The 22,166-nt window shown below is 46.8% G+C and overlaps 1 protein-coding gene across 1 annotated transcript in view; it reads right to left on the bottom strand.

Annotated features, from left to right (window-relative positions):
- The window catches only part of NPLOC4 (NPL4 homolog, ubiquitin recognition factor), an 847,851-nt gene that overhangs the window by 645,592 nt on the left and 180,093 nt on the right, over positions 1-22,166 (bottom strand). Inside the window, exon 9 of the mRNA XM_069655142.1 lies at positions 2,481-2,567. Within this exon, the coding sequence (XP_069511243.1) occupies positions 2,481-2,567 (87 nt within the window). The remainder of the gene's footprint in view (positions 1-2,480; positions 2,568-22,166) is intronic.

Below are 22,166 nucleotides of genomic sequence, written 5' to 3'. Positions count from 1 at the left end.
AGAAGAAGGAACTTTGCAATATGTGTCCAACTATGATGGCGGGAAAAAAACAATCTGAGGGACCTTGGCGCGTAAAGGACCATGGGTCCAGTGGACGGCACACTAGGGATAGTATTACTGACACGCCCTGTCGACGTCCCTTTTCAAGTTTCAAAAACAAAAAATGTAATACTTTGCGGGTACCACTAGATGTCGGCCTATGCATAGCATGTGATCCAAGCAGATCCACAAGCCTCAAAAATATTTATGCTATAACTTTAGTGTGTAAGTGTTTACTTTAATACCTGCATTTACTGATTTCATTGTACAGCTCACGTTACTCCTCTTAAGATAAACCTGGCTGCTCAGTCACACCACCAACTTGTGTAGTACAGGCCTATAATAAAAGGTGGGTTACCCAATACCAAGAGATAGGTCTTGTAAAGTCGCACACCAGTTACTCTACAAATTCTTACCCAAAAAGGAGAATCCCTCCGCCACCAAAAATAGGCCAGTGATGAAAAAAAAAAAAAGATAGCAAAAGTAATGTTGGGGAGCCATAAAAAGAGGCCACTGAAAATACCAATTCTATCTTAACACTGGCCAAGCAGATTCCAATGGCCCAGAAGACAGCCAGCCAGCAGAGCACGGCCCCTTATGTGCACAGACACCCACGTAAGCCTACTTCGTAGTTTCTCTAAAAAAAGAAAGGCCTCAAAAACAAAATGGCTCATAGCAGGACTTAAACATCTACATTAGTACCTCAATCGCTACCAAAAAGGTACATTGGGCTACTAATGCAGTAATTCTGCCTTCACTTCTACTGAAGCCAAACATACTATAAAAAGGGATGCTGTGGCACGGAGACTTCAGTAGAAGTTCCTCAAATGACAAGTGGTCAGAGATCCTTAAAAAAAATCAAAGGGAGAGGCGGTGGGGGGGTGTCGACAGAAAAGGGGGGGGTTACAGAAAATTAAGGAGTCCCCAGAAAGGGACAGCAGAAACCCCAAAACCAGAATTCTGCCTCAAACAGTGCTGCAACACCAATGCCTGGGTTATCAAAGCGGGGGACAGCCATCTTGGATTCATCTCTTCAACCCACATGGAGTGGACCGGATAGATTTATTGAGGCTTGGAAGACTGAATGCTTACTAGACTAGTGTTTGCTTCCCCGTACTGGACTTGTCATTGAGTGCTTCTGATGCGGGCTCTCAGACATGGGCACAGCGACGCAATGATCATACACAGTCTGTGCTCAAATAAAGTCCTTAAGGTGGCACTTTTTCTGACTGCGGTAACAGCGGGTAGGTGCAGCTGGGAAGTCTCCTGGTCTTCCAGAAATATTTAATTTTGGTGTCAAAGACTTCTTTTTGGTTTGGTCAACACGGAACAGTTATGAGCAGGGTTTCGGTCTACATTAGAAATGCACAATTTAGGTCTGCAATTCCTTTAGCTTGGGCCACAGAACCCAGTTCACTACAAATAGGGGTGTTTACATGAATCAAGGACCTACCATTTACCTCCTCCGGTGCATACTTCAAATAAAGCGGGTGGTGGTCCCCTGAATCCAATGGTTCCCCCAACTATACAACATAGGACTTTGAAAGAATTGAAGGAAAGTGGTGATTCGTAAATAAGGCACTGATGTTCCAAGATTTTGGGATTTCTAGCCCACGGGCAGCTCCATTTTAGTTCATCGATTTTGAGGCAAGTTGTGCAAGCAGTATGAGGTTGGATAGAACCAGATGTCTGTCTGGCATGCAGATAGATGGTAAATTAACCGAGCTAGGAATTTGTCACTTAACAGGGTATTGTTGAGAAGGCATCCATTAACATTTACAATTAACGATGAAAACGTGAGTGCTAAAAGGGGTGGTAGGCGAGTACAAATGAAGGATGTGAAATGAACAAAGAGTTGCCAGCAGTTATATTGGTGGGTGGGTTTGGTGGGTATATCGTTCGGGTTGTAAAAAGGTACTCTTTGAATGAGTCAATTTCTTTCACACATGTCATGAAGGTGGGGCAGGTGATGCTGATGGGTACGAGATCACACAGTAAGAAGGCACAGACTAGAATTCTTGCTTCTTGTTTTCTCCGCTGCTCTAGTTAGGCCAGTCCTAAATTCCTGTAATGTGCTGACCACAAACGAGTACCATCAACCAGGTGGGAGGAAGCGTGTCTTAAAGAGTACTTTGTGTAGGATGCAGCCGACTTTGAAGGTTAGGCATGCTTGGAGGGACAGCCAATTAAGTTTGAGAAGTGCAGTTGTATTTAGGTAGACCATTCATGAAGTAGGAAACAGCACAGAGTACGCTTCTCATAAGGGCGGGTGTGGGTGAGCCATGTGTTTCATCTAACTACTCAAGAGATAGGACCAGGGCCTGTACAGTGGCATGAGAGGTGGTATAATTGATAACAATGCTATCCACGTTTGCTGCTGGCTGTTTAAATACTGCAGTGACAGAAAAACAAATCTGTGATGGGAAAATAATTTTTTCTACCTTTCTCAGTCCGAGTTTTAAGGCTATTTCATCCACAATTACAGCTTTTGGATCATCCAGGAGCTCAAGACTGTTCTGCGTGCCAACCTAAAAAGACAATGTTCAAATGTTAAATGCACATAAGTTGGAAAATATCAAAACGAAGTGAAAGCGCTTGTAGATACGGATATAGAAGCGACAATTAAAATACTTTGTCCTTTATTTTACATTTTTGCATAGCAAAAGAATAAATGACTACAGGGATTTTGGTCACCTGGCTGGTTAGGCATGCTTACAGCAGTTTTTGTGCGACCCAATGTTTAGGGCTGTACAAGCACTAACTTGGGTAAAAACACCCAGCCAATAAGAAAGCTGGACCTCTCTTACAGGTAGGAAGAGGGGCATAGCAAAGAGGCTTAAATCTTTGTAAGGGGAAGTAGGCCGACACAAAAAGGTACTATTAGTTCACACACTTCTAGAAAATACACCACCCGAAAATACTGAAATATATATACATTTATTACATTACACGTAACTATCAGTTCAAGTAATACTTCAGCAAGTATAACATGGTATACAAATATACCGTATATTATGAAAACATTAAAGTCAAGTATGGCACTTCTCACCTCTATACTTAAACGTGTTTCCACTGAGGATAGGCAGAAAACATAGGATGTGGGGGGAGGCAGAGAAAAAGTAAATCATACATCGCTAACAGTTAAAAATATCTAGTGCCTATGCACAACCCACTCGCATATAATTTTGTATGTCAACTACCTGGTGGCAGGGACATACAAGAAACACTACAGGTGTTAAGACAAGGGATCTAGATATGAACACACAGTTAAAAAAGTCACAATAGGATTCTTAGGCCCACAGCAACAATTCACAATATTTTTGACCCTCTTTGTCAGGGGCATGCAACATACGGCTCAGCAGACGTTTTAAACTAGGATCGCATGATGCTCCACCATCGACTATGCTGGGTGGCCCCGATGGTAGTTATAATTCCAAACCATCTAGAGAGCCAAATGTTGCAGACACCTGCTCTATGGCACAGTATCTGTAAAATACAAATGCACACATCACAGTCAAATACAGGGCTAGAGGGTAGAAAGTAATTCTAAAACACAAGCAGAGGCCACCAAAAAAAATCTATATACACATTAGCACTGTAAATGCAGAAACACTTGATGGAAATATAGTGTTATTAAAAAGGCTGAGTAAATATGTATTCTCATTTCAAGAATCTCAGAGCAGAACTTTAAAAATGCATTAAAAAAAGAAATCACTGGTAATTGAAATTCTAGTTCTTAGCCTACAACTTCTTTAATCCCACATGAGTATAGAAAAAATGTCCAGGTGCAATAAGTACCCCAGAATCGCGTCAATAGAGTTCCAAAGCAAGTTGAAAAGGTAAAAAAAAAAAAAGAAAAAAGAAACCAAGAAAAACCAATCGATAGTCAGCAGGCGATCAGCATGAATGGGGAAAATGAAGGCAAAACTCTTCTACGCCACAGATGTGGGTTTCGCGCTACAACCCCAGGAGACCTCAAGGAAAGGATAGAGGTCTATTTAAGAAACAGGAGCCACAGGAGAATTTGCAGCACAGTAGGTAGACCCCCAATGTTATTGAATGGTAAAACGAAGCAAAGACTTGCTTTTGCAAACTCATCATCCTGGACAAGATGAACCACCCCGACGGTAACAATAAGAACCGAACACCTCAGGACCCAGTGATAGGCCCCACAGTGTTTAGGCCCAGAAAGTAGTTTCCCAGAAGAAGAAACAACCTGTTCAGTAAAAGGCTTCTTTTCCTAGCTGCAGTATTACAGGATACAGAAGGAAGAACAAGCTGCCATCCCACAATGGAGCCCCTGAAGCCAGCAGAGAAAGCAATTGCGAGGAAGACTCTAGGTTGGTGGGCGAACCCCACTAGATTCTGGCAGCTAGGCAGGCGAAAGGAGGGAGGAACCCAGCAGAAGATGTTCCCAGCCTGGAGACTAGTGGGACAAGGGTGGAAACCACCCAGGGCAGACCATGGAGAAGATGATGTGGGGGTTTGGTGCCCCAATACCCTTTCTAGGCGATGGCAGTGGTCAGCGCCAAAGCAGGAGCACCTGGGGTCAAGCAGCCGTTCAATGGATTGGTGCCAGCATGGAAGTGGAGTTAGCAAAACGAAGCAGGTAGAGCAGGATACACGCCCATCAGCAGAAAACCCAAATTGATAATTGCACAAGCCACTGTTTTCAGCCAATATGGCCAAATGTAGTCCGAAAACTGCAGCAATGGAGGAAAAACCACCAGAAGACTGTTCGGTAAGAATTTGTGCAGTCCAACTGGTGTGGGACTACACAAGACTTATCTCTTGGTATTAGGTAACGCACCTTTTAATATAGGCCTGCACTACACAATTTGGCAGTGTGACTGAGCAGCCAGGCTTATCTTGAGCTGTACAATGAAATCGGCAAGCAAAAAAAAGGTATCCAATTAAACACTTGCATATTTATTATATAACTTTAAGTGTGTATTTATTTATACAGATATTTAAAGCATTCTTTAAAAAGCAGTAACTACCAGTAACATTAATCCCAAGTTAAAATTCAATTCAAAAAGTGAACAATAAAGCAGGTGAGGAATTCATTCATATGTTACACATTTTCCAGGACCCAGAGGGGATGTCATTTGAGGTCAGTATAACACTTATTTTGTATCACCTTTGCAGTATTGAGTTATTAAAGGAGGGAAAGGTTATTGTTAGATCAGAACTGACTGGAATTCTATAAAAACAGTTAGATTCTTCCAAAGGGATGCAGGCAGTCTTTTATCCCAGCTTTAGGAGTACTCAACAATTAAAACCTGTAAGGGAACAAGCACTGCCAAAGCCAATGGGTTAAAGAAGGCCCAATTCCTTTCTCTGCTCAAACTTCAGGGCTACGCTGACGACACCCAACTCCTCTTCAGGTTTCCCTCAAACACCTCCTCTCTTTCCCTCATCTCAGATTGCCTTATCGTCATTTAAAATTGGTGTGCCGTCAACGATCTTTGTCTAAATGCCAACAAGACTGAGAACCTCCTCATTGGTGCACCGTCACCATCTTTTCCCCTCGCTCTCTAGCCTGCCTCCCTTGGCCCTCCTTCTACCCCCCTACTTGCAAGGCTAAGAATCTCAGGGTCATCTTTGACTCCACACTTTCCTTCTCTGCACACATCTCTGACACCTCTAAAAAGTCAAACTTCTTACTGCACCTCCTTAGAGGTACTCTGCCTTTCCTCTCCTTCCCTCAGAAAGTCACTGTCTCCCAAGCTCTGGTTCTCTCAAGGTTGGACTAACAGCCTCTTTCTAAATCTACCTGCCTTCACTCTCCGCCCTTTACAACTAATCCAGAATAGGACTGCAAGGCTTGTCCTTGGACTCAAGTCCTGGGAGCGTATCTCTCCAGCTCTGAAATCCTTTCATTGGCTCCCAGTGGATACAAGGATTACATTTAAAACCCTCTGCATTGTCCACAAGGCTTTCTGGCACCTGGGTCCAAAATATCTTCAACTATCCCTCCGTAAATACATCCCCTCTCGAGCCCTTCGCTCCTCTACCTCCAACTCCCTCAGGGTCAGTCTTTTTCAAAGAAACAAGCTGGGAGGGAATAGCTGTGTCTTCGGCTGGGGCCTCCCTTTGGAACAGCCTCCCAGCTACCCTGAAACTTGAGAACCATCTCCTATTCCAGAAGCATCTTAAGACCTTCCTCTTCGCATATGCCTTTGCCCCTCTTCTCCCCTGCTGATCAGTTTCTTCACTTATCAGATATACTCCGACTAATATTGCACTTGCCGGCTGCACTACCACTTTTCACTGCCTTTATTTATTTTCTGTTCTCTCCTCTGTTCCGCACTTTCCACTTCTCCCCCTTCCACGCACGTTCCCCTTTTTCCATGTACTTGCGCGTTGCAAGTGTCACTAGGCCTAGTAAGATCGTTGTTTGTTCTCCCTTGTTCCCCTCCCTTTGCTTGGTCGCGCTCTGAAACACTTGTGTGTGAACGCGATATAAATAAAACATATCAAAGTCAATTGGCAAAGTCAGATGCTCTTCGAAACATTTTCCTAAATAGTCAGCTTTCAAAAAGAAATCACAGCAACTCAAGAGGAGTCATCTTCAAGAAGCACGAGCTGAAAGGTCAGTGCAAGTGAGTTGATGTGTAGCATTCTGGTTATGCTTTTATGGGTGTGTGGAATGCAGAACGTGTAAGGGTGGAATGAGTATTTTGGAAGAAGTCCAGTCAGTTGGAAGGAGCTGTGGACAAGGCCGGTGGGGCGTACATAAGATCTTATTTGTACCAATAAAAAATAAATAAAATAAACCAACACTTACTTGTGTGAGAGGAATCATTTCACTGGCGATAAGGATTTCTAGCTGCAGTGGCACCACGAGTAACGGCAGCACCAGACCGAGCGAACGTTGGGAGCAGCTGTTTGGAAGCAGGCAGAGTCAACCAAGCGAGCATATAACAGGTCAGAGAACAGAGTACCACTTAAGCCTGCGAACAGATGCTGAGTGGGAGGCGATGTACTGTATGGGAGCAGAGTGGATCTTTACTAAATTGGAGATCTAGCGCGAGTGCTCCTTTGGCCCTCTCAATAAGGCGCACGCATGCACGTCCTGTGGTTGCCCAGCAACGTTCCTTCCAAAGAAATAACAATTGTATTCAAAGACCCACCACATGTTCCGTGACTTCTCCAGCTATTGGCGTGTTTGAGGAAAGTACCAAGCGGTGTCAGAAAATGTGACGCCATTTTGTGTTGCTAAGGCAAATTAAATAACAAAACCAATGGTTTCGCTACCCCATCTGGGCTTAAAGTCAGCACATAAAAAAGAGCAACGCCAGAACAGTTGCATTTTGAATTAATATATTAAAGCAAGACAGCTCAGTTATACAATATTAGTAATGCTACTTCTCACGTATTGCTACTTAACCCTTTGACAGCTGCAATATAATTAACGCTTAACCCAACAACTTTTGTAATAAATATACACAAAGTATATTTTCAAGTTCCTGCCAAGCAACAATGTTATAACCTATACACTAACATGTGCAGCAAAACACAGAACCTGCTCTATATGATTTAGCATTACTGTAACCAATATCAGTACAATTGTGTTTTGCCACCCAAATCAAGGCAATAAAAACATGTTACAAGTACATTTCTTTCTTCAAATAAAATTTAACTAAACCACCTCAACTCTCACAATCACCATGTGACCATCAATTGAACTGGTCTCTAAAGAACGCCAGAACCAAATTCCCTGTGAACACAATGGCCATGCAAGGTGTACCTCCACCAAATTACTTTCTGGAAATGCAAGGAGAAACAACCATACCCTGGAAGTGGTTCGACCATTATGACTTGGTTATGCATGGAGTTAATTTTTCTGGAGAGAGAGAGAAATGTCTGCTTATGCACTTTCTTGGGAACTACAACCAAGAGCAATTCAAAAATCTTCCCCCACTACCTAAAAAAGAATCTGGTAGTATATCAGAGTATGAGAAATGCATCAAGATGTTGGAAAAACACTATGAACAATGCATAAGCATCATTTTAGAAAGATACCACTTTGGAAAAAGTAAACAGAGGAAGGATTAATCTGTGGAACAGTGTATCACGCCATTGAGGGGACTCGCGGCTTCATGTGCATTTGGCTGCTTGTTAAATGAAAGGCTACAAGATCATTTTATGCTTGAATGTTGCAATGAAAAAGTAAGAGAAACACCATGTGCCAAAAACAACCCGTCCACTGACAGTCATAAGGGTAGCAGAGGAAGTGGAACATACCCACCAATGAGTTGAGTTGGAGAGTAGAATGAAGAAAAACAAGTTATGCAGATAGCTACCGTATTGACAAAGAAATATGACAACAAAAGGCAAAATGCTAGGAAGGATAATGGAAAAAGGAGAAATGTAAAGTACAGAGGCAGAAAGGATGAATTCGACAAGAAAAGATGTTTTCGCTGTGACAGTCCTCCTCACTTTGCAAGCAGTGACAAATGCCCAGCAATTAAAGCTCTGTGCAAAAGATGCAACAGGCGGGGACATTTTACCCAACTATGTGAGGATATGGAAGACTGCGCATGTCTCATTGACTTAACCTCTGATGCTATTACGGTTCAGGATGATTATGCCGACACCGAAAAGCCCATGGCCACCATCGAACTGCAAGCAATGAAACTTGACATGGTGATACTCAGGAGCAAAACACACATTGCTGCCCAAACATGTTTGAAAGGGGGTTACAAAAAGTCTATCCCTTAGTGTAGTCGATATACGACCAGTTGCTTATGGTGAAAGAAAATAGATTTAGAGGGATGGTTTTGGGCTGTGTTGAAATTCAAAGACAGGTTAGCTACAGGCAAAGTGTAGGTTTCTAAGAAAGGTACTCATCCATTACTAAGTTGGTCACATCAAAAACGACTCAAGATAAAGAAAGATCCGAATGCTGAAGAAACTATGTATGCCATAGAGGGGAATAATGGTTTAGCCCACCATGCAGTGTTTGAGATGATTTAGGCAGTCTCAAGGGTTTTATGCACAAAATCAGATTAAAACCAGGTTCTATTCTTGTTGTGCAAAAACTTAGGAGTATACCGTTAGCCATCAGGGATGCAGCTAAAGAAGAATTGTTAACCCTGAAGAAGAATGTCATTGAAAGAATAGAGGCAGCTCAATGGGTTTCTCCTTTGGTGGTGGTACATAAACTCAATGGCAAACACAGACTGTGTATTGATTTAAGGTCTGTAAATCAATGTACAATACCAGATAGACATCCCTTACTTAATATTTCTGAAATGTTGGGTACAATTAAAGAGGCAAAGATTATGAGCACTTTGGACTTGAAATCTGCTCATCACCAGATTGTACTTCACCCATCCTCGAGGAATATAACAGCATTTATTACGCCAGAAGGTTTGTTTCAATGCAAACACATGCCATTTGGATTAGTTTCAGCTTCTGCTGTTTTCCAACGTATTATGTATCAGCTATTTCATTACATGGAAGGTGTTTCGTGCTTCCAAGATGATGTGTTAGTTTATGGGAAAGATCACAAGGAACATGATAAGAGGTTGAAGGAAGTATTCAATATTCTTATGGAAGCAGGTTTAACCTTGAGTAAGGATAAATGTAAATTCAGTAAAACATCTATCCAATATTTGCGACACTATATCTAAACGAGGTTTGAACCTAAAGCTGAGAATGGATAATATTGTGAATTTTCCTACTTCTTCAGACAAGGAGAAAATAGTATCCTTTTTAGGCATGGCAGAATACTATTCCAAATTTGTGCTGGGTCTAGCTAGTAAGTCCACTCATACGAGAAACCTAATAAAAAAAAGGTGTGAGATTCCAATGGTCCAAACAGTGTGAAAGGGAATTCCAGGAGATTAAGTTAGCTCGCACAAAGGCACCCACATTGAAGAACTTTGATCCTAGAAGGAGCACTAAAATTACTACTGATGCTAGTTACCATGGTTTGGGAGCTGTTCTATCACAAAGGGGTGAGAAAGAGGAATACACCATTGCATTTGCATCTAGGGTTTTGAGAGTCGCAGAAAAATAATGACTCCACAATAGAGAAGGAACTACTAGCCATAAAATGGGCAATAGAGAAATTTCGCCCTTTTCTTTGGGGTATAAAGTTGATCATTAGATCAGATCATAAACCTTTGAGAGAGATTATCATAACATAGGGACTAGATAAAGTGCCATACAGAATCTGCAAGTGGGTAGCCAGTTTACAAGATTTTAATTGGGTAATTGAGTACCTAACAGGGTTTAAGAATAAGGCAGCAGATTGTTTATCCAGATGTGGTGGAGGATGGGATAAATGATAAGTAAAAAGATGAACAAACCTAGAGTATAGATCAAGCAGTGGTGACACAGGATGAATGGTGCGAAGCCATGTTAGCGGATAGTGTTCTCATTGATGTTAAAGATTGGAGTGTGGTATAAAAGGCTCTGAGATAAGAAAAGGGGTGATACCTGATCCCATTAAGCATATATTTGATGAACTATGGATGAAAGAGGATTTGATTTTAAGGGTTGACAAAATACTGCCTTCAACAGGTGTAAGAAAAAGAATTCTCAAAGTGGCACACGAAGGTCATCAGGGAATGACTAAAGCAAAACGATTGGTTAGGCTAGATTGTTGGTGGCCAGGAATTGACTTGCAGATGGAAAGAATGATCAGAGAGTGTGCTGTCTGTCAAAGAGCTGTCAAAGATTGTGTTTCCAGAGTAGAGCCAATAACTTCTATGTCTATTTCATTTGTTCCCTGGGAAAGGGTAGGTTTGGACATAAGACCAAGGAAGTCTGTAGGAACAAATAGATATTGCATAGTTTTGGTTGACATGCTTTCTCATTGGATGGAATTGTCGTGGGTCTAAAATGTGTGTGCAAAGGATGTGATCACATTTCTTGACAGTCTTTAGGAAGGAAGGTTATCCTACTTCTATTGTAACTGATAATGGTGTACAATATGTAGCAGGTGAAATGAAAGTATCTCAGGACGAATGGGATTGAGCATAAAACCAGTGGCATTTATCACCCTGAAACCAATGGGATACTCGGAAGATTTAATAGAGTGATTAAGGACAGTATATGAGTTGCTATCTCAGAAGGTGGTGATTGGGGAGGCGCTGTTGAGCAGCCTGCAAGATGGCTGCCTAGCGTAAGAGCTCTGTGCCTAGCCGCCTCTTATCCGTTGACATCTGCGGTTCTGCCTTGTATCCTGTGTACCTGCTACGATCCCTGCACTGTGGCCATCGAGCTCTATCCGCACGTCGAGTTCTGGGAGAAATCGGACTCTCGGAACTGGAGATCCTTGTCCCGTCGTGCCTCGCCGCCATTGGGCCTACACTGGGCCCTGCTCTCATCGTGACCTGACCGGGTGCCTCCCGCTGGACTCGCTGCTGGCTGATCTGCCCCTGGCACCTTGGGGCACACACTACATTTGTGGGCCGGCTCACTCCTGCCCCGGTCCCGCCGGACGGTCTTTTCCGCTAGGGGCCTAGGCCGCTGACGACCGAGGCGCGCCGGTGCCCCATCTGCGACCGCGGGGGGGCCTTGGCTGGGCTGCCTGGCGCAAGCCGGCGGGGATTGCTATCGTGCCCTCATGGGAGCTCTTCAATACCAGACTCGCTGGCTTCATCGACCGAGCTTTGTCGTGCCCTCTGGTTCTGGCCATGTCGAGTCGCTCTAAAGGGGGTGCTATGGACAAATTCACTAAGACGGTCCCTCGACCGGAGGTGGGCCACACGTCGCCTCCGCAGGAAGAACTTGACAACGACCCTAATCCGGGGGTGGCGGCGCCGGACCTCACTGCCATGATGGAATCGATGGCTAAGAACTTTGCCTCCTTTCATGAGAAGCTTGACGATATCAATGCGAATGTCGCCTCGCTCGAGACCCGGGTAGATCAGGCTGGATCGAGAATTACTGAGGCCGAAAGCCGGATCTCCACTAATGAAGATGCGATACACGTACTTTAGGACACAGTGGCCACCTTATCGTGCGACATGAAGAGTGTTAAAGCAAAATGCGATGACTTGGAGTCCCGCTCCCGCAGAAACAATCTTCGCATCATTGGGGTCCCTGAAACTGCCCTGAAGGGGCGCATGGAAGATGCAGTCGAACAACTAATCAAGGACTTGCTGGGGGATCCAGACCTTTCCCCTTATTTCACGGTGGAGCGGGCTCACCCGGCCCTCGCCCCGCGACCTGGAGACATCCCCAGACCCATTATAGCCAAGATTCTTAATTATCGTTACAGGGACCTCATTCTTCGCCTGTCACGGGAGAAAGGGGAGCTGCGACTGGAGTCATGTCATCGGGATCTTCCCAGACTTTTCTGTGGCGGTTCAGCAGCAGAGACGCCAATTTCTTGGCATCAAGAAAATGCTCAGGGAACGCAATGTACCGTATGCCATCTTATTCCCGGCTCGTCTCAAGCTCACTCATAATGGCAAATTGTACTTTTTCACAGTCCCGGACGAGGCGGTGAAATTCATCGAGATGCAAATACCGCTTAAGGGCTCTGGAGAAGGTTAAGCGGACGCTACTCAAATATGATTGGCACAGACTGTGGACACTTATTGAACTCGTTTACTCAATCTGCACTGTGGTACTGGTAAGGCTGCTCTGTTTACTGTGATGCTCTGCCCCTGCAGTCCGTGCGTGCTGCAGCGTTTGTGCACACATCCTTACTAAGCACTCCACAGAGCTGATCTCACATTGTTCTGTTGTCCTACCTCAATTTCTGTCCTTCTATTGTTCAGGTCCTTAATCTCTCAGTTATTTACCCCGTTCCCCGCATTTGAGAGCGGGGATGTACGATATTCAACTGTCGAAACTGTCTATTTCGGAACCGCGGGGGCTCGTGTGCGGTCCTCGATTACCCGCTTCGCGGGCGGGACCTGCGCCGCGAGTCCGCCACCACTGCTCGTTTTGCAACTGAGCCATTTGGCTCCAAGCGTGCTGGTGCACGGCAACGGCGCACCCCATTCCGATTGCACTGTTTTTTCTCAATTTTTTGGTGTGTGTTGTCCCCAATTGGGCCTCGGGGAAGATTGGGCCAGGTTGGGGACGGCCCAACTGTGCGTTGTTAGGGGTGGGTGATCTTTACACTGCTGATCCATGGTTAGTGGTGAGGGTGGGAAAGGGGTTGTTTTACAAAAAGGCACACGAGGTTTCGCGGCGCGCATGCTGAAGGGCCCCATGCCCACTTGCTGTTCCAACTCTGGGAGCTCATACCATCACGGGAGCTGGGATGTTCACTGATTCATGGGTACTGTGTCTGTAGATACCTACCTCTGAAATGGCTACAGTTATGTCCTGGAACATTCGGGGGCTGAGCAACCACACTAAGGCCCGCAAGATTGTTGCATATGCTAACAGACAGAATTGCAAGATATTGCTTTTACAAGAGACGCACTCCGATGGCCTCATTCCGAGGGCTCTTGCCCCATCATGGGGTTCTGCCAGGTTCTTTACTTCTTACTCCACACAATCTAGGGGCGTTCTCACAATGATCCACAAATCAATTAAGTTTGTGCTGCATAAAAGCTATGTTGATCCTGAGGGTCGTTATGTTATAATAGACTGCACACTGGTCAATAAAGGGTACTTGCTGGTTAACACTTACTGTCCCAATGTAGACTCTCTGGAATTCTTTGACACTAACTACCATACTGCTGGGCTTCGTGGGGGTGCAGATCATATGGGGGGGGGGGGGCCTGAACCTTATACTGGACACAGCCCTGGACAGAATTGCCACTACACCCAGAGCCCTGTCTGGAGCGGCGTGCAGGCTGCATGGCCACATGCAGTCGCTCAATATTTGTGACGCCTGGCGAACACTTTACCTCCCCCTCCCCAGCAGCGGGACTACACGTATTACTCTTCTGTACACGATAGTTCGTCCAGGGTAGATCTGTTTTTGGTCTCGAGAGAGGTTATGGGTAAGGTGGAGGATACACGCATTTTGCCCCGCACATTCTCGGATCATTCTCCAATCATACTGTCCTTGGGGCTGGGAATTCCCATCCCAACACTCTGCACCTGCCGCTTTAAGTCCGAAGCTCTTAAAGACATTGTGTTTAAATCTGAGATTCAAGCAGACATTGAGTCCTTCTTTGAGCTTAACTCTCTTCAAGACACGACCGCTGCGGTCAGATGGGAGGCTTTCAAGGCTTACATTAGGGGCATGTCTATTTCCCGAGATGCAGGGGTGTTGAAAGCTATTAGAGCCGCCCTCGGGCGATCTGAGGCCAAACTGAAAAGGTTGGAGCAATGTTGCTCCTCCGGGTCTGACCCCACTACTCTGGCCCAAATCTCTGACGAGCTCCAGGTGTTTAATACTTTAGCGACCAGCGAAGTTCATTATTTCAGCCGCCCGCAGGCCGCTGGGAAATATGAAGAGGGGGACAGACGCGGCATGACACTTGCGACACTTGTGAGGTGGGAACTGGGCCGCACGCAGATCACTTCCATAAAAGATCAGAACGGTGACGCTCAATGGGCGGACCATCGAATACTTGATATATTTACTGAGTTCTATAGATCCCTTTATTCCCAGCCCGTAGAGCACACTGAACAACATATGCGAGAACTCCTTGACCAGATCCCCACCACGGAAATTTCCCCACAGACCCGAGACCAGCTGGATACCTCGTTCACGCTAGGAGATAGTATCGGCTATCTCAGACTTGGCATAGGCAAGGCGCCGGGACCCGACTGCCTCACGGCGGACTTCTATCGTGAGCACGTGGCTATTCTGGCCCCCCAGCTGTTGGAGGTATGGAATGAAGCACTCCGAGCCGCTATCCTTCCCCGTTCCATGCGGGAAGCGGCCATCACGGTATTGCTCAAACCAGGTAAACCTGAGGACGAGTGCGGGTCCTATAGACCTCTCTCCCTCATGAACCTAGACACAAAGATCTTTGCTAAGATCATTGCTAACCGCTTTCTGCCCATTATGACGCACTTGGTACAAGAGGACCAAGCAGGCTTTGTCCCCGGCAGGTCCACCTCACATAACATCAGGCGACTATTCAATGTCATGTCCCGTATAGACCAGGACGTCCAGGCCGTAGCGGTTACGCTGGACGCTCAGAAGGCCTTCGACATGGTCTCCTGGAAAAATATGTGGCTGGTCGTCGAAACAATGGGCGTCAGCCCCAACATGATAGGTTTCATTAAACTCTTGTACACTTCCCCCGTTGCGCGGGTACGAGTCAACTCACTAACATCCGAGATGTTCACTCTATTCAGAGGCACCAGACAGGGCTGTCCCTTCTCTCCGATCCTCTTCGCATTGGTGATAGAACCGATGGTGGACTTTATCAGAGCACGGCACGCGCGTAAAGGAGTACGATTGGTTGACGATCCTGAAATAATATCCCTATATGCTGCCGATGTCCTATTATACGTCAGAGATCCCACAACCCATCTGGATCCCATACTGAGAGACATTACCCGGATCGGCACCCACTTAATTATTCCAATTCGGAGATTTTCCCGCTCACTAAAGTTACCCTGCAGCCCACCACCGAGTATCCCCTGCACTGGGCCCATGAGGGTGCGAGATACCTTGGGGTGCAGATGTCCCTCACTAAGCCCACCCTGGTTGCCGATAGCTACTCAGCTGTAGCACGAACAGTTGAGACCAAAATTTCACGTTGGCGCACCCTCCCGTTGTCCGTCGCTGGTCGTCTATCCCTTATTAAAATGATCTTGCTCTCCAAGCTCTTATACACCTTTTGCAACATTCCTATATGGCCCGGGAGGGCTTACTTCACTAGATTGCATACGCTCTGTGCGCAATTTCTCTGGCACTCCGGTGCGGTGCCCAAGAAGTGGACTGACATGGCACTTACGTACAAACGGGGTGGTATTGCTGCTCCGGACCTAGAGCTATACTGGATCGTGGCCCAGGCCCAGGATGCTACTCATTGGTACCCAGGTTCCCCAGTGCGCCCACATGTCAAACTGGAACGGCTTGTCTCCGCCGGTATCAACTTAATGTCCCTGATATTACATCGACGTTACACATCTGATTTCCCCCGTTGACCCCATTGCTGCGACCCTGTATGCCTGGTCACGTCTGCTACACTCGACAAGTGGGCCCTCCCCATATTACAAATGGCTTCCCGTGTGGGCCTTTCCGGGCCTGGAGCCCACGCTTGATACAGCTTTGGCTCTGCACTGGGGTGCAGGTATCGGGCCCTGTCCGACTTCTATCCCGAGGGCAAATTCATAGGCCCCCAGACCTGGAGACCGGGGCACACCATATCTCACCTAGAGACTCTCCAATACTACAGGCTTCGCGCCGCGTTCCGCACCATGTGGCTTTCCTTTCTGGATGAGCCCCCAGACAACCCGGCGATAGCCTACATCGCCAACTCGGGCGGTGCACGTGGCGTCGTCTCTTCACTCTATCAAATCCTACTAGATATCATCCCCATTCCTACTCTTGGGGCGCGCGACGGATGGTCGGCTGAACTGGGTCTAGAAATTTGATGAATTATGGGAGGATATGTGCTGCCACACACAAAGTGTCTCTCAATTTCCGTTTTCGGGCCATGCAATACAAGCTCCTCAATAGGCTTTACTATACATCACGCAGGACATCGGGGTTTGCTCGCTCTGAGGTGCACCTCTGCCCGCGCTGTAGGGCGCTGGATGCTGATCACTTGCATATGTTCTGGACCTGTAACAAATTGTCCGGTTTCTGGGACAGTGTCCGCCATACACTAAGTGCGGTAACTGAAACTGTAATTGATCCCGATCCTTTGGCGGTTCTGTTTGGGGTCTGGGGGTCTGACGAAACTAAGCACTTGAAAAAGTTTTTGAATATAAGCTACATGATTGCCAAAAAATGCATACTTCAGAACTGGAAGCGCTCCTCCCCACCGGCCTCTCAGAAATGGCCGGGTATGCTCACATGGTTGCGGAACTGTGAGGAGGAATACCTGACAATGCTGCCCGCCCAATCTCGCCCCAGGAACATCTGGAGCAAATTTAATACATATCTCAACAATCAAAGTGAGAACACGCCCGGTTCTGGCTTATCTCCGGTCTCTACCCATGCACCGTGATTTTTGCTGTGTACTTCTGTATTGTTGATGCTCTATATCCACTGTTGGAACTGTATTCTGTAACCATTACGATGTTCTATGCTTGATTTAATTGTTTGTTGCCTTGACGTATGTGCCTTGTGAACCTCTGCCGACAAAAATAAAAATTTAAAAAAAGAAGGTGGTGATTGGAAGCAGGCTGCAAAGGATACTGTAATAGTGTACAGATTCACTCATGTGACAACGGGTATCTCTCCTTTCGAAATGTTAAGGGGAAGGAAGCCCAACGCAAGTGTTTTCCCAGGGTGGTTGGGTAGAACGTGTCAGAAGAATATTGACATGGATACTGTCAAGGAGAGAACAACTGTTAGACAACTAAGCAACAAATCAAAAACGACGGGGCAGGCGGAAACGCATCCAGGAGTGGAAATTCCCAGTCCACTACGAACGCGTCTCATAGAGCTCCTCTTTGGGGAAATTCCCTGGAGCAGAACAGCTTGCACTTCCAGTTGACATTGGTCACGAACAGAGACACTTGAGGGGTTCCACAAAGGGCGAAGATCGCTTGAAGGACTTCCTGAGCTAGTTCCCACTGGTAGGAAATTGTGCTCTGCCTGCTCTGAGCGTTCTCCACCGTGTTCTTTTCTCCGGCTAGATGAACTTCCAGAAGTGTTATTCCTTCTCTTAGTGCCCAGAACCAGAGCTGCATTGCCTCTCGGCACAGGGGCAGTGACCCTACACCCCCATTTCTTGTTGAGGTAATGCATGGCCCCTGTGTTGTCCGTCATTATCAGGACACTTTTCCCGTATAAAGAGGGCTGGAAGACCATCAGCACAAGCCTGATTGCCCTCGGCTCCAAAAGGTTGATATGGAGTCTGGACTCCGACTGAGACCAGTGTCCGCTTATTGAAAGCTCTCATGTTTGCTCCTCATCCTGAGAGGGCGTCATCTGTCACAACGGTCGGCTCCGGCCATCGTTGCCACACGGGTTCTCATCACATTCTCTCGTAAGGCCCACCACAGGAGATCATGGACGATCTTTGTCAGGGCCTGGAGAAGGTCTGTCATTCTGCCAGAGAATTGAGACCAGAGGAATACGAGAGCCCACAGAAGGAAGCTCCTTCTCAGACAGGCTTCTGGCAACAGAAAAATCCAGTATGCCATGAGGCGGAGCAACCTTAGGAAGTCATAGGCTGGAAGACGTTGGGCACTCACAATTTTTGGACCCTCTGCAAAAGATGTTGAGCCTGTAACTCGGGTGGCGAAGCTTTTCACAAGGCTGAATCCAGTACTGCTCCAATAAATTGAAGCTTCTGAAAGGGTGTCAACTGGGACATCTTGACGTTTAGGGAGAAGCCCAGCTTATGGAGGAGGCGGCAGGTCCAACTGAGATGATCCTGACACTGTTCCGGAGAAACAGCTCTGAACAGCCAGTCATCCAGGTAGGGGGAAGATGTGAACCTCCCCCCTCCGTAGACTTGCTCCCACCACTGCCATAAACTTGGTGAAAAACTCAGGCGGAGGTGAGCCCGAATGGCAGAACTCGAAACTGATCATGAGAACTGCCAACCGTGAACCTCGGGTACTCTGATTCTGATGTATCGGCACATGAAAGTAAGCATCTTGGAGGTCCGATGACACCAACCAATCCTGGAGTCGAAGGGCCTGAAGGATCTGCAAAAAAGTTACCATCTTGAACTTGTCTTTCCTGAGGAACTTGTTCAAGCATCTTAAATCTAAGATGGGTCGCACTCCTCAGTCCTCCTTTGGGATTAGAAAGTAAGGAGAAAACCAACCTTGGTTCCTCTTTGCTACAGGTACCAATTCGATCGCACCCTTCTCCAAAAGAGTGAAAATCTCCTGTTGGAGGAGAGGATCTGGAACAAAGGTTGATTTTGTTCTTGTGCGGGGTGGGGGAGGGGCAATCGTGATGTCTTTTCGGGAATGATAGGCAGTATCCGTATACTACTGCTTGGAGGGCCCATGTATCCGAAGTTATGCTTCACCAACTCTGGACATGGTAAGACAGTCTGCCCCCTACCACAGTTTTGTGGCTGAAGGAGTCATTTAGCTGTTCCACCTGCAGCAGAGGGTAACTCTGCAGGTGTGACCAGGGAGTTCTTCCTCTTCTACCTCTTCCATGTTAAGGTATTCTTTGACCTCTTAGTGAAAACTGACCTCTTCCTCTAGATATGGAGGAATAGAAACAAACAGAACGACCTCTCCATCCTTGACCTGTAGATTGAGGTTGTCTTATCGCTGCTCCTAAAGATTTTACTGCAGCTCTAGAAGCTTGCATTTTTTCTAGACTGCCATCGGCCTTCTCGTCAAAGTAGAAGTTAATTTTCATATCTGGTAACGTTCTTTTGATGGGATGCTCTTCCGACATATTCCACATCTATGACGGGTAATCCCCACAGCTGTGGTGCTTCGGAAAATTTTCAGCAGAGGGTGTCCTGCGTCGATCCATTGTCCCTCGAGGGCCTCTGTCGAGGGTCGACGTCACCGGATGTTATATATAGGACGCACGGCACCCGTAGCCTCGGTTGTAGTTTTTTCCCAGAATGTGTGGCACCAATCTCCTGCCAGTATGAATGCAGATAGCCTTGCGGAAACGTAAGCTGCAATCGCACAGGAAATTCAGTAGAGGGGCAGGCTGGGAGGGCGATGTGGAATACGTCGGAGGAACATCCCATCGAAAGAACGTTACAAGTTATGGTAAGAAACTTGTTCTGCGAGGGGATTGTGTCCTCCGACGTATTCCACATCTATGACAGACTCCCAAAGCAGTACCAATTTATGAAGGTGGGAAAAGAATTTACAATTTTAGAATGCCCAATCAAATGGCTGAATAAAGGACTGCCTCACCAAAGGCCAAATCCTGCCCATAGATGGAGTCCAAGGAATATTGTCTCACAAAAGTATGGATAAAGGCCCATGTGGCTGCTTCACAAATATTGCAAATAGGAACACCCCTCTGTAGAGCAGTGGAGGCAGCCACATCCCTAGTAGAGTGAGCCCGTAAGCCTACTAGAGGGTCCTTTCCCACCAAACGGTAACACTCGGAGATCGTCAAAATGATCCATCTGGACAAGGTCCGCTTGGAAACAGCCTGACACAAGCTCCTTACAGCTTAACCAACAAAGAGCCGATTGTCCACTCTGACCCAGGACATCCGTGAGAGATAAAAACTCAAAGCTCTCCTAGGAACCAACCTATGGAGCCCCTCCTCTTCCTTATCAGGATGTGGAGGAGGATAAAACGCCGGAAGAATCACCTGGCTCAAATGGAATTCCGACACAACCTTCGGAAGAAAAGAAGGCCGCACCCACAGGACAACCCTGTGGAAAACAGTAAAGGGTGGCTTGGCGTAAAGTGCCTGCAACTCACTCACTCTGCATGCGGAAGTAACAGCAACTAAAAACACAGTTTTAAAAAATAACAGTCGCAACGGACAAGAATCTAAGGGCTCAAACGGAGCTCCCATTAGGAACATTAAAACCAAATTCAAATCCCATCCCGGGACCTGGAAAGGAGACGGTGGAAACACATTGATTTCCCAGTTTCTAAAAGGGCTAACTAAAGGAATCTTAAAATAAGGACATTGTTGAGACGAGCGCTTAAATATGGACAGCGCCGCCATGTAACCCTTAATGGTATCCACTTGCAGGCCCTTGTGGGCTAAAGAAAGCAAAAAAGACAAATCCAAAAGGAATGGAACATTGGAAAGGATCCACATTCTGTACCCTACATCAGTCAGAGAACTTTATCCAACGTCAACAGAACAAGGATTTCGTTGCGGGTCTTCTGGCCGAAAGCAACACCTCCATCACGTCTTCGGGGAGGTCCCAATCCTTATACCTCAACCTTTCAGATACCTAGCATGAAAGCTGAGAGACTGGACCTCTGGACGGAGAACCCGACCCCCCTCCCGTGAGAGCAGATCGTCTCGGTAGGGAAGACGACGTGGAGGGCAGATGGACATGTCTAGAAGGTCCAGGTACCACACTCTCCTGGCCCATGCCGGAGCAATGAGGATCATTCGGGCACCGAACCTCTAACACTTGCGGAATGACGGGGACTTGAGAAAACTCGTACAGCAGTGGGAAGGACCACTCCACTACGAACACGTCCCCCAAGGGTCCTCTTGGGGGTAATTCCCGCAAGCAGAATCTCTCGCACTTCCGTTTGACACTGGTGGCAAAGAGATCCACTTGTGGGGTTCACCAAAGGGCGAAGATCTCCAAAAGAACTTCCTGAGCCAGCTCCCACTCGCGAGACCATGCTCTGCCTGCTCAGAGTGTCCGCCGCTGCATTTTCGTCTATGGCCAGATGAACTGCCGAGATAGAAATTTCCTGATGGATGGCCAGAACCAGAGCTGCATCGCCTCCCTGCACAACGGGAGTGACCCTGCCCCCCTTTTCTGTAGAGGTATTGCATGGCCACTGTATTGTCCGTCATAATCGGGACATTCTTCCCCCGCACAGACGGCAGAAAAGACTTCAGGGCTAGCCTGATGGCCCTCAGCTCTAACAGATTGATGTGGCGTCTGGACTCAGACGGAGACCAACGTCCGCTGCCTGTCAACTCGTTGGCATGAGCGCCCCAATCTGTGAGGGATGCATCCGTCACGATCGTCACCTCCGGCCATGGTTGCCAAAATGGTGCTCCCTTCATCAGATTGCCTTCGTCGACCCACCATAGAAGATCATGGACAACCGAGGCCGGAATCTGAACGGGATCCGACATCCTGCCGGAGAACTGAGACCACTGCATATTGAGAGCCCCCTGCAGGGATCTCATCCGAAGCCTGGCCTCTGGCACCAGGAAAATTCAGGATGCCATGAGGCAGAGAAACCTCAAGCATTTGAACGCTGGGAGACTTTGGGCACGTTGAAACTTGTCCACCATCTGCAGAATGTGATGAGCCCACATCTGGGGAGGTGAACACTGCCCCAGGGATGTGTCGAGCACTGCTACGATGTATTGGAGCCGTTGGGTAGGTGTCAAATGTGACTTCTTTAAATTGAGGGAGAAGCCCAGCTTGTGAAGGGAGTGGCAGGTGACGGACAGATGATCC

The sequence above is a fragment of the Ambystoma mexicanum genome, chromosome 3q (assembly GCF_040938575.1).
Source record: "Ambystoma mexicanum isolate Mex_15411 chromosome 3q, UKY_AmexF1_1, whole genome shotgun sequence".
Lineage (NCBI taxonomy): Eukaryota > Metazoa > Chordata > Amphibia > Caudata > Ambystomatidae > Ambystoma > Ambystoma mexicanum.
The sequence above is the reverse complement of the archived record's forward strand: the minus strand, read 5'-3'. Positions and strand labels throughout refer to the sequence as shown.